The sequence below is a fragment of the Onychostoma macrolepis genome, chromosome 09 (assembly GCF_012432095.1).
Source record: "Onychostoma macrolepis isolate SWU-2019 chromosome 09, ASM1243209v1, whole genome shotgun sequence".
Classification (NCBI taxonomy): Eukaryota; Metazoa; Chordata; class Actinopteri; order Cypriniformes; family Cyprinidae; genus Onychostoma; species Onychostoma macrolepis.
In genome coordinates this window covers 36019908-36033538 of record NC_081163.1, presented here as the reverse complement: position 1 = coordinate 36033538, position 13631 = coordinate 36019908, and the positions used below count along the sequence as shown (strand labels likewise).

Below are 13631 nucleotides of genomic sequence, written 5' to 3'. Positions count from 1 at the left end.
CAGAAATTTGCTTCCTTTTCAAATGGAAAGACAAAACAGCCGGGGCATTCCCTTGTATTGAGTTTATTTTTCCCATGATCTTGTATAGTATGAGCAATGCAGATGTAAATTCCTGCTGAAGGCTGCCAGTAGCAGCTCGCCAGGGAATAGGCTTCTTGTCTATATGCCCATTAGCAGTTTCACATACTCATCAGTATCAGCTGTGAATTCACAATTAAGTCACCCGCAGTTCCCTCATCATGTTTACTTGTGTGACAGGCTTGAGCCGAGGGGGCAGCGCAAGCAGTTAACCAGAACTTCGTTTTTTCTTTCAAGCAAAAATAGAAAATGGTTCCACTGGAGAGAATAAGTACTTGAACAGTATTGCAATCATGCTGCAGTGGCATACAAGTGCAATGCACACACTTTTATCTTTATATATACTGTATGTATGTATGTACAGTATATATATATATATGTATGTATGTATATACAGGTGCTGGTCATATAATTAGAATATCATCAAAAAGTTTATTTATTTCACTAATTCCATTCAAAAAGTGAAACTTGTATATTATAATCATTCATTACACATAGACTGATATATTTCAAACGTTTATTTCTTTTAATTTTGATGATTAGAGCTTACAGCTCATGAAAGTCAAAAATCAGTATCTCAAAATATTAGAATATTTACATTTGAGTTTGAATAAATGACCATCCCTACAGTATAAATTCTGAGTATCTCTTGTTCTTTGAAACCACAATAATGGGGAAGACTGCTGACTTGGTAATGATCCCAAAGACGAACATTGACACCCTCCACAAAGAGGGTAAATCACAGAAGGTCATTACTGAAAGGTGTGGCTGTTTACAGAGTGCTGTATCAAAGCATATTAAATGCAAAGTTGACTGGAAGGAAGAATTTGGGTAGGAAAAGGTGCACAAGCAATAAGGATGACCGCAAGCTTGAGAATACTGTCAAGCAAAACTGATTCAAACACTTGTGAGAGCTTCACAAGGAGAGAACTGAAGCTGGAGTCAGTGCATCAAGAGTCACCACGCTCAGACGTCTTCAGGAAAAGGGCTACCAAGCCACTTCTGAACCAGAGACAACGTCAGAAGCATCTTAACTGGGCTGTGGAGAAAAAGAACTGGACTGTTGCTCAGTGGTCCAAAGTCCTCTTTTCAGATGAAAGTAAATTTTACATTTCATTTGGAAATCAAGGTCCTAGAGCCTGGAGGAAGAGTGGAGAGGCACAGAATCCATGTTGCTTGAAGTCCAGTGTGAAGTTTCCACAGTCTGTGATGATTTGGGCTGCCATGTCATCTGCTGGTGTTGGTCCACTGTGTTTTCTGAAGTCCACAGTCAACGCAGCTATCTAACGGGAAATTTTAGAGCACTTCATGCTTCCTTCTGTTGACAAGCTTTATGGAGATGCTGATTTCATTTTCCAGCAGGACTTGGCACCTGCCCACACTGCCAAAGGTACCAAAAGCTGGTTCAATGACCATAGTGTTACTGTGCTTGATTGGCCAGAAAACTCGCCTGACCTGAACCCCATAGAGAATCTATGGGGTATTGTCAAGAGGAAGATGAGAGACACCAGACCCAACAATGCAGATGAGCTGAAGGCCACTATCAGAGCAACCTGGGCTCTCATAACACCTGAGCAGTGCCACAGACTGATCGACTCCATGCCACGCCGCATTGCTGCAGTAATTCAGGCAAAAGGAGCCCCAACTAAGTATTGAGTGCTGTACATGCTCATACTTTTCATTTTCATACTTTTCAGTTGGCCAAGATTTCTAAAAATCCTTTCTTTGTATTGGTCTTAAGTAATATTCTAATATTTTGAGATACTGATTTTTGACTTTCATGAGCTGTAAGCTCTAATCATCAAAATTAAAAGAAATAAACATTTGAAATATATCAGTCTGTGTGTAATGAATGAATATAATCTACAAGTTTCACTTTTTGAATGGAATTAGTGAAATAAATCAACTTTTTGATGATATTCTAATTATATGACCAGCACCTGTATATGTATATAAACATTGAGGTAAGGATAGGCGCTATGCTCAAAATGCTATAGAATAGTAATTTTATATCCGTTCATTAATTTATATATATATATATATATATATATATATATATATATATATATATATATATATATATATATATATAGAAAAAAAATTCTTTTTTTTTTTTTCTGGTCAATTCAGTGAAAAATGGTTTGATAATGCTAAATAAAAGTATGCTGCTGTTGATGATGATTATTATACTGCTCTGAGATCTTGATGAACACAAAACAAAGGAAGAGACTATTCATCATTAATATTCTCATCTCAATTATGTGCAATGTAATTTTTATTTTGTTTTATTTATTTATTTATCTTGTATTTTTATGCATTTCTGTATTTAGTATTTTTGCCAGTTTTCTTTTGTTTTCTGCCTAATAACATCAAACAAATGAAAATTAGCAGTATTACTAATGAGCATTGTCATTTTTTAAGTGCAAAACCAGTTTCGGATTGTATTATGCTTATGTTAAAAACAAAAGACTCAAAAACTAATAAATAATATAAAGCCTCAAAAAATAGATAGAATAAAACACAGTTCTGATTGGATGAGTCAGCACATGAACTGAATTCTATATTAATGCATTGTGACATTGTAAGTATTTTTAATTACTGTACGTATTCTCTTTTTTTGGCTTTGCTTCAGAATCTTTCTTCTTCGTGTCGGCCTCCTCCCGTACACCCAGCGTGACGTTTGGCGACTCGTTCGACCTGCAGTGCATCGTGAAGCCACGGCACAATCCCAGCGTTCCTGCTGCGGTCACATGGCGCTTCCAGCCAGCAGAGGGCGACGGAGAGTTCAGAGATTTGGTGACGTTTACGAGGGATGGCACTCTGCAGTGGGGCGACCAGCTGCTGGGCCTGGGCACCCGCACCACGGTGGACCGCACGCCCACGAACACCAACTTCCGCCTCAGCATCACCCGAGCCGGACGCAAGGAGGCCGGGACATACCAGTGTGCTGCCCTGCTTTATCGGAGCAATTACGATGGCACCTGGAGCACGGTGGCCAACCGCACCTCCAACCCGCTGGGCATCAGTGTACTGCAGCCTGGTGAGTCTAAAAACGGCTTCCGTCGCAGGAAAGGTACATGTAGGCCACCTGACTGCTCGACTGAGCGCAAGAACCAACTATGACTGTTCTGATGGCACTAAATTGCAGATAAGTTTCACCGACACCCGTTAAAGTTTGGGTTTGTAATATTTGCTCATGTCAGAGTCACTTCCCAGTCTCAAAAGTTAGCATAATTAAGACAACTCGCACTTTACTGTCACTACAGAAATAAAGATTTCACTGATAATGCACCATGTTGTAGTGTGGCCTAGTTTCACAACTTTCACCCTCACTAGATCTTTCTCTCTCCCATTCTTCTGTCATGTGTGCATGTGTGTGTTTCACCAGATATTGGCCACTCTGTGCTCATAAGAGTAATTGAGATGATTGGCGTGTGTGTGCAGCTGAGGCAGGCCCTCCTAATGGCCTGGAGTCTGCGAGGAAGAGGTTGTTAATATCCTCCAAAGCGATTAGAAGAGAAGAATATGAAGAGGGAAATGATGGTGGGAGGGGGGGTAGAGAGAGGGTCATTAGAGCAAAAATTGGAGCTCATTAAATCTAGTCCCTCCAGACTTCAATCCCTGGACTGAACAATGTCACTCCCAAAGGAAGACCTCCTCACTGACCTCACACACACACACATTTGTTTTTCTATCATGGTGGGACTTTCCATTCACTTCTGTTGTTTTAGAAAGGTAATTTATCTCACTTCAATTTATATAAAGCCGGGCTCACACTGTGCGATGATCATGTCACACTGTGGGATCTTAGCTGTCATTGTCAGACTGTACGACAGACAGGACGAGTTAAAAACAGGTGCGTGCAAGAAAGCTTGTCTGGAGTTTTACATTATCAACTCATACACGTCCAGTGGCTGCGAACTGCATTGCACGTGGGAACGAAATGTTGGCTATCATGAAAAGCATATGAACGGCGGCAATACCGGCGTATTTAAGAAGAATAGTGAATGCAGCTCTACACATGAAAACAGCGGCGCAACCAGTGTTTATATAGAAAAGGCAACATATCAGATGAATTCCATGAGCGGAGGACAGGAATAATTCTCTAGCATTAATTCTTCTCATAGCTTGTCTTTAAAAACGTAGACAATTTGACATTCATCGTAGGGGTAGTCACACTGCAGGACTGTGCGCCAAATCTTCTGACTGCCAGAATTTCGTCGGAGGTGAAATTTGATCGCAACAGCCATTAATCGGCTGTCGGTGAACATGTCAAACCAGCGATTAAAGACTACAGATTTTAGCCTAGGATTATAGGAATCTTTTAGGATTTTCAAAATTTGTCTCAGACGACCAAATCGTGGCCAAAATCGCACAGTGTGAGCCGGGCTTAACCTTAAACTTAACCCTCACACACAAACCTTTTTTAAGATATTATTAAGACATTATTTAGTACATTTTTCAAGATTTTCTCCTCTTGGGGATCACTGGCTGAGGCCCGCAGGTTTTACTGTCCTTGTGGAGATATTTGGTCCTCGTAATTAGTGGTCGGCCGATATATCGCCAACGCCGATATATTGGCCGATATTTGGCAGTTTTCCTGTTTGGCCGATGCGTTCGAGGTGGGACTTTTATTTTGACGGCACTGAGAACAGCAGCGCTTGAGCACACAGTGCTCACATTCTTCCTCTTGTTCGCTGTCATCGTCAACAGTTCTGTCTAATACGGATATATAAATGCGCATTTGCTGAATGCTGAGGGCAAACAAAAAGTATTATAGACAGAAGTCTGTCTAATAATCAGATAGAACTGTTAAACAAAGGGATGAAAATGTATGCAAAAAGTATTATAACGATTGCTTTTATATTATTAGTAATAGAAAGGCAAACATTATAATACTTTATTGTTTGCCCTCAGCATTCAGCAAATATGCATTTATATAATGTAAACAAATCTTTGAATGACTAATGAACATTTAATTTCACGAACCTTGCAAACTTAGTCGAATCCAGTTGTGAGATCTAGTGAAGTGTGTGTATCCTGCACGATGTGTGACGCTTGGTCCGTGTGAATTGAATGCGGACAGGAGGAGAGTTCAGTTTCACTGGAGACGCACGATCGACAAACTTTAAACTTGTGATTTTAAATTATGCTGCGCTTTATGCATTTGCCCGCTGTCATATTCATGTCATTTTCACTGTGTGCTGTATGTAAAATGAGTGTTACCTTGGCTTTATTTGAAAAAATATGATTCCCAATGCACACAAACTTCCCAGAATACTGAGTGCCCTGTTGGTTACAATGTTTACTTCCTTTTAAATTATATATTTTTTATTAAATATTTATTTATTTGTGAAAAATACTTTGTCATCTAAAGTGTAAGTGTTTATTTAACACATTTATTTGTTAATCCATTTTCAAATGATTTCAAATTTCTTAAATATTAATTAAAATAAATAAAATTATATCGGCTTTATATCGGCCATCAGCCACCCTGCTTTCCAAGATATCGGCATTGGCTGCCAAAAAAACTATTTCGGTCAACCACTACTCGTAATGTAAACACAACCTGACCAACACACAGAGTGTGTTTAATGGACATGTGCTGGTGCCCATAATGAACCAATATTCATAATATACACTAAGATAAGCTGGTTTTTCCTCAGTGTTTCTCAGTCAAGTCAGTCTAATTCCCCAGTCTATACCCCCCCGAGCCAATCATTTTAACAGCACATTTGATATTGCTAATACAGTCAAAGTGCAGGTGGTGTTATTTTTTATTTGTAGTTTTATCTGTTTATTTTTTAATTTACTTTTCAGAGGTTTTTTTTTTTTTTTATGTTATGTTTTTAAAAGACAGAAGTCTTTTATGATCACCAAGGCTGCATTTATTTGATCAGACAGTAACAATAATATTGTGCAATTACGTTATTACAATTTAAAATAACTGTATTGTAGTTAAATATGTATATAAATATATTTTAAGATGTAAATTATTTCTATGAGGGCAAAGCTGAATTTAGTGTCACATTATCTGTCAGAAATCAGTCTAATATGCTGATTTGCTGCTCAAGGAACATTTCTTGTTATTATCAATGTTGAAAACAGTTTGTTTAATATTTTTTGTGGAATTCTTTCATGCTTCTTTGATTTAAAAAGTTCTAAAAAATAGCATTTTTAAAAAAGAAGAAATCTTTTGTAACATTGTAAATGTCTTCAGTGTCACTTTTGATCAATTCAATGCATCTTGGCTGAGTGAAAGTATTAATTTCTTCAAAAAAAAAATCCTGCTGACCCCAAACATTTGAACTGTAGGGTATGTGTGTATATATATATATATATATGTATATATATATTTTAGTGTTATATTTACTTATTTTATTAGCCAAAGTAGTACAACTTACCACTACCATCTAGTAACCATAATTATCAAAACATGTAATTAAATGTTAGAAAGATTTTGGAAGCTTCATTGAGATTCTAATAATGTATTATGATTTTACATTTCAAAACCAGCAAGCTGGATCACTCAGCTTTTTCTACATTCAGTCCGAGGTGTCTTATGAAGCAGAACTGTAGTGTACAGTATATTGTTTCTGAGCCAGACCATCTCCATAGAGCTCATTGACATGGAAACACACTCCTGTCTGTCCCGTCTCTTCACAGCCCAGTCAGAACAGCTGGAGATGTCTTTATTCTTCACCTTCAATATTTATTATGTGCATGTACGTGTGGGTGTATGTGTACATGTATAATTTGTTGACATAATTTGTAACCTTGACCCTACATGCCATAAAATTGATATCAATGTTTGGATGCATGAGAGCTCATGCCATTGCCTTCCATCTCTCTCCATTTCAAGTTGTGCTTGTAACTGTTGTCTGACCCTGTGTGGAGCAGAGCCCCTTAGTAAGAATCAATGCAAGGACTTGGCAGGAGTTAATGGCTGTGAGACAACCCTGGGGGGGGAACATGCTCTGCTTTCCCCCGCAGGCCTGCTCCCTGCCCTCCGGCTGCACGCAAATCAGTACAGCCCGCCGGAGACATGCTTGTAGGTACACTAGCTCATTCCAGCCTGAGGTTCCCTTGTTACAAAGCGTATCTAAACAGCATTGTGCTTTTGTGATGCCTTTTTGAATGTAAGATGGCTCGAATTATACAGACAGAAAAACAATGCAATATAAAATGTCATGCACTTGAGATATATTGAATGCATCGGAACATTTCTAAATCGATTCTGTTAACATTACCATTATGAGCTCTATTAGCATTAACGCTATTACCAACATTACCACCAATTTATTTCTTATTATACTTTCCCTTCCTGAAATCAAAAGCTTTATTGCAGCTGACGCATCGCTTAAGTCTATCAAGGGATCAAACAACAAGCATGTGTGACTTTATTTCTTCCATGGAATGCAAAAGGAGAATTAAACTGGTTATTTTCCATGCAATTAGAACCCATGGAGATTGAGGCTTTCAAGCTTTTTAAAGACACACAATTACTATAATAGTATCATAAGAGTTTTCTGAATCCATTTGATAGACAAAACTATACGTGGTTATTTACTGAGAATATTCCTCTTCATTGAGCACATGTGTCATTGTGCCAGTGAACTGGAGAAATAGATCGGTCTGATTCATGAACCAATATTTGTGACCCTGGACCACAAAACAATGTGACACAAAAGTGTCAATTTTTCTAAATTGAGATTTATACATGGAAAGCTGAATAAATAAGCTTTCCATCGGTGTATGGTTTGTTAGGATCGGACAATATTTGGCTGAGATACAACTATTGGAATCTGAGGGTGCAAAAAAATCTAAATATTGAGAAATTCTTAACAATGCATATTACTAATCAAAAATGAAGTTTTGATATATTTACAGTATGAAATTTACAAAATATCTTCATGGAACATGATCTTTACTTAATATCCTAATGATTTTTGGCATAAAAGAAAAATGGATAATTTTGACCCATACGATGTATTTTTGGCTATTGCTACAAATATACCCCAGCGACTTAAGACTGGTTTTGTGCTCCAGAGACACACTTCAGACCGGTTTTGTGAACAAAATCAAACAGTTTATTACAAAAAAATCATACTCAAAAGAACAGTTTGTCCTTTTTAAATCCTGAAAGCCTCAGTTTCAATTCAAAGTAATTGTGTGGAAAAGATTAACCAGTACAATTCTTCAGAATCTCCTCTTTTGTGTTCAACAGAAGACAGAGTCATGCAGGTTTGAAACGACACGAGGGTGAGTAAATGATGACAGAATTTTCATTTCGGGGTGAATAATTTGTTTAAGCAATTAATATTTTCTATTTGATTGTGCATTTCATTTACCTCTTAGCTCCTGCAAAGTTGAAGTAGTTTTGTTCGCCCCCTTTATTTAATTTTTTTCTTCCTGAAGGCCTTTAGAGTACAGTGTGAGTTGTTGTGGATGTTAAGGTGAGGTGAGCTGCTTTGCCATGTTGGACTTCCTGCTGGGCAGTCTGACACACTGATGTCTGCAAGACAAGAAATTCTTCCAGGTGCTGAGAAATCAAAGTTGTATTGCCTTAAGGTTTTGTTCCAACAAAGGTCATACTGGAAGTATCAAACCAGAAAGAATAAAACAGAAGACAGTTACTCTTTGTGCAAGTCATTGAGCACGCACTGCCAAACTAAACATACTGTATTTTAAAATTGAATATGCCTGTTTTCTATATGTAGTAGGATGACTGTGTTCCAATAATAATATTAATAATTGAATTTGGAACACCATCATCCTACTACATTCATCTTAAGTTGATTATACATATATGATAGCACTATATGGAACACTGACTGGACCCAGAAAGCATTGCTCTCAACATTCCTTTTTTTATTATTATTATTATTTTTTAAATAGCATACAGTCAAGTAATGCAGTATTGGAGTTGACTACAAAAAGAAAAAGTACTGTTTAACTGCTGTCCATTGTTTTTATTGTTAAACAAAACTTAATAAAATATCAAATAAAGTAAAAGATGCAAACTTAAAAACTGAAATACTACAGAAAACTTGGCAGTAATGAAATAAACTTGGCAGTGCTAAAATTACTACATGTGAAACTAAAACCAAAATAAAGGTTAGAAATAAATGTTAAACAAAAGACTAAGATAAATGAGAAAAGCACATAACACAGTTACTAAATCTTAATCTAAAAATAAAGACTTTGAAAGCTATTCAAATATTATCAAATACTATAATGGTATATAAATAATACTAAAATAACGAACTAAAGCTATTGTGATTGTAACTTTTTAAGAGCTGTTATGTTATAGACTAACATATATGCTCTGTAAAGAATGTGATGATAGGGCACAATGTACTGTATTAATATAAAGGATTTTTAGATTTTATTTTAACAGGTTGCATTTTTGCACTTATGTATATAACGCTTTGCATACTGTATATAGTTTGCATGCAAAATTACATTTAAATATATTAGTTTATATTTTACAATTCTCTGGCATCTGCATAGCTGCTTTGACACCGGGGACTGTTGTTTTATAAAGCAGTTTCACACTTGCAGCGTTATTTTCCAGTAAGAGTCTCGATTCCCAGCCCTTCTCGCGGCTCCTTGCGTGTTAACGGTTTAGTTTACACAAGCATCACGCACATATGTTTAAGATGCAGAGCGAGGCAGAGCTCTTTGCTCCACTGGCTCCGTGACCTTACTCTCTCAAGGGGAAAGCCGGCACCCAGACGACCCTTCAACATGCATTTGGGAATCAACTTATCATCCTGAGCACTCCTTTAGTTTCCCTGGTGTGTGCTTCGCTGTGTGTTTATTGCACTGAATGGCAGGCCGTTAGAGAGCACAAACACAGAGATGTTTGAGCAATGGCCCGTGACTTTCCACAGAGATTTTTCTTTAAATCCATCTGAATTTAAAAGTGCACTTTCTAAAATGTTGAAACCCTCCAGCCTCACGGGGAACATCGATGCAGAGGCGATGTTGCAGATGCGCCGCCTGTGTTTCCGAGTTAAAAAGGTGTGATTGCTTAACGCGGTCCTGGTGGATATTTGACGTTTTGACATCATAGAGTTGTATCCAACAAACATTTCATAAACATAAACAAACACGGCCCTGCTGTTGATGTTTACTTCATTATTGACATTTGAGAACGGCGCTGATGGAGTCCCGGAGTGTCTCTGTCATCTTCTGTCTCTGAATACAGCCTCCTCCAGTCACTCGCAGCTAGGACGCATCGGGGCGTTTGATTGGCTGAAGAGCGTAATCTCGCTTACAGCTGCTCTGTTTATAGTCCAAAACTCTGAAGAGAATTAGCAGTTTGAGTCTCGTGTTCTCTTGGGAACTTCTAATGGCTTTTTGGAGAAGCTGTTTTCTGTTTATGAGACTTTTACATTTTGTTCTACAACTAATTTTGAAGACTGTGACTACCTCAAAGATGTTCTTTATGAATAGGACAAATGTTTTTGTCGTTATTTAGCAACTTCTGTTTCTACTGCTCAGCGGTCTTTTTAAAGGAATAGTTAACCCAAAAATAAAGTCTGTCATCACTGATTCACCCTCAAACCTGTACGACTCGCTTTCTTCTGTGGAACATTAAAGAAGTTGTGTTGTTTTGTCCATACGGTCAAATTCAGTGGGGTCCAGTGTTGTTTTTATTGTATGGACAATGAAATATTCTTTTAAATATCTTCTTTCATGTTCCACAGATGAAAGAAAGTCATACAGGTTTGGATCAACATGAGGGTGAGTTAATAATGACAGAGTTTTAATTTTTGGATGAGCTATGACCTTAAATCCAAAACTTCTAAAAAATATATATATAAATAAATTTAAAAAAAAAACTTTAAATTTAACACACAAAAAGTTATGTTTTTAACGTTTTGTCATTTCAAAATATCATCATTGGGTTAACATTTATATGAAAGGATAAGGGAAATCATATATTTTTTTTTATTTAAAAAACTAAACAAAACAGTTTTGCCTTCACTAGTTAATTTTAAGTAGTTCTGCGGTCTTAAAAGTACAAATATCCCATGTAGTAATTAATGCAAGCTTAAAATATGAGTTTAAAATAGATGATGTACAGCTTGTCAAGCCACAGAACTTCTCTTAAGTATTTCAGCAACCCATATGCTTCATAAACAATGTAGGGCATTCATTTATCTCTGCTTTATCTTCATATCTGTTTGTGCTAGTTTTCTAAATGTTAAATACTTCTGGCTAAATGTTGCGAGCTGACATTTGGAGAAACAGGTTGCGTGGAGAATATTCTCTGAAAGAAGTGGAGACTGGAGTGGAGGTAATGATGTGTGAAAACATCATGCATCTGACTGAATGCATTATTGAGAGACATTAAATCATGTCTCCAGAAGTGCCTGTTTAATATGTATAAGGCGAAGCTCCTTCTCACTGCGTGAACGTGAGGAACAGAGGCTCAGTGTAAATGCAATAAATGAATAAGTTTTGCAAGGATGGCGTGAAAACAAACACTACACATTCCTCATGGTTTGTAATAGAAGCTTGCTTTGTGTGCTCAGAGAAGGTCTTGCATCTTGCAGTAAAAGAACGTGATGCTCATCTCATCTCATAGGACCGGTCGGGTCTATGCTTTAAAGGCTTTTTATTCATATTTAATACGTACGCCGGCTCGTGTGCTAACCTCCGCACCCACATCTGGAGTTCCTCACAGCATCATGGGAACAGACCGGGGGGCTACACGTACCCCACTTGATCTCACGTCTCATGATGAGAAGAAACGTGAAGATGTCACAGTCTTTTGCTTTTCCCTTCACCCACTTGCTTTTATTTCCTCTTTCTCCCAGACTCTTACTCCTCGCATTTCATTTTAATGAATAAAAAAATCTGTACCTTTAAAACAGCTCCTTTACATCAAGAGTTAAATGGCATGATGCACATTTCATCAAACATTATGAACATTAAAAGGAAAAAGAAACACTGATGAAAAGCTACGTTCTCTGTTCACACGGAGACTCCGTCCAGTGGACAGATCTTTTCGGAAAATTAACGTAAGGTCATTTTTTTCATATTGTGATGCACATCCAAGTGAAACTAATTATAGAAAAAGGAAAAATGTAGAGCAGGTGCTTGGTTCTGTCCATCAGTTGTTGATTAGATGGAGGCAGATCTGAATTTGAGCTTACAGATGATTGTAAGAAAGGGATGGCAGCTTTTTTTTATTTTTATATAAAAATGACCCTTATGACTGGTTTTGTGGTGCAGGGTCACATATTCCAAAAGACAGGTAGAATATGAGTGTACTGATCAGAAAATATATATATATATATATATATAAGCTTTCCATTGATGTATGGTTTGTTATGATCGGACAATATTTGTCTGAGATGCAACTATTTGAAAATCTGGAATCTGAGGGTGCAAAAAAATCTAAATATTGAGAAAATCACCTTTAAAGTTGTCCAAATGAAGTTCTTAGCAATGCATATTACTAATCAATAATTAAGTTTTGATAAATTTAAGGTAAGAAATTTACGAAATATCTTCATGGAACATGATCTTTACTTAATATCCTAATGATTTTTGGCATAAAAGAAAAATCGATCATTTTGACCCATGCTACAAACATACCTGTTCTACTTATGACTGCTTTTGTGCTCCAGGGTCATATATTGTCTTAATCTGGTGATGGCTGTCAGGTTGAACAGTAATGTTCAAATGAAAGTTTGACCTAAATTAATTTTTCAGTGGCTAAATATCCCCCCCCCCATCTTGAACATATGGTCCAATCCTTCATTTCATGTTGTTTGTGTTCCACATGATTCATTCGTGGTGTCAGACCGAGAACTAGTGGGATTATTTGCTGAAGTATGGAAGAGATGGATGATTAATATAACAGGCTCTGAATGCTAATCATAGCACACATACTCCAAGCACACTGACTCCAATGATTCATAGTTACCAGTGATAGTGCCTTTCTTGCTGCCTTCACGCATTAAACAGTGTGTAAATTAAAGGACTCAAGTATGTGTTGTCCTATAATTGCTTATCATGCTGATTTATTTCATTTTACTGGAAACAGAGTCTTCAATTTGAAGTAATATTTAAATAATGCATGTAGGACGGTATTATGTTGTTTTTCTTCCAGAGACAAGGAAGATCTCAACATGTGGGCGAATTTATGTGTGTGTGTGTGTGTGTGTGTGTAGCCTGCGGGGTGTTTCTGGGGGCAGGAGTTGGCAGTGTTTGAGCCGGCGGTCTGGTGTGTGTGTGTGTGTGTGTGTTTATGGCTGTGGCCTGAGGAACGGTGTTTGGCACTGCTGTCAGTCACAGTCACAGCCATTGATCTCTGGTCCTTCTCTGAGCTGGTATAATGTTAAACTGAGGTCCATCTGTCTGTAGAATTGGCAAGAAGCACTTTTTCTCCCTGAGAATCTTTATTTTATCTAGAATGATACAACTGCAACACACACACATTTTAAATATTTATTCGCATCCTACACTGGACAGGCGCTCATCCCACCCTTCCTCCTGATGGATTCCTGTCATAGATCCATATACATAAGATG

General features: G+C 37.3%; 1 protein-coding gene across 3 annotated transcripts in view; it reads left to right on the top strand.

The window, feature by feature from the left end:
* Window positions 1-13631, top strand: part of igsf3 (immunoglobulin superfamily, member 3) — a 171090-nt gene that overhangs the window by 130136 nt on the left and 27323 nt on the right. For all 3 annotated transcript variants that reach the window (XR_009272768.1, XM_058786544.1, XM_058786543.1), the window contains exon 6: window positions 2711-3118. Coding sequence is in view for 2 of the 3 variants with exons in the window: in XM_058786544.1 (XP_058642527.1) it covers window positions 2711-3118 (408 nt within the window). In the remaining variant the exon portion in view is untranslated. The remainder of the gene's footprint in view (window positions 1-2710; window positions 3119-13631) is intronic.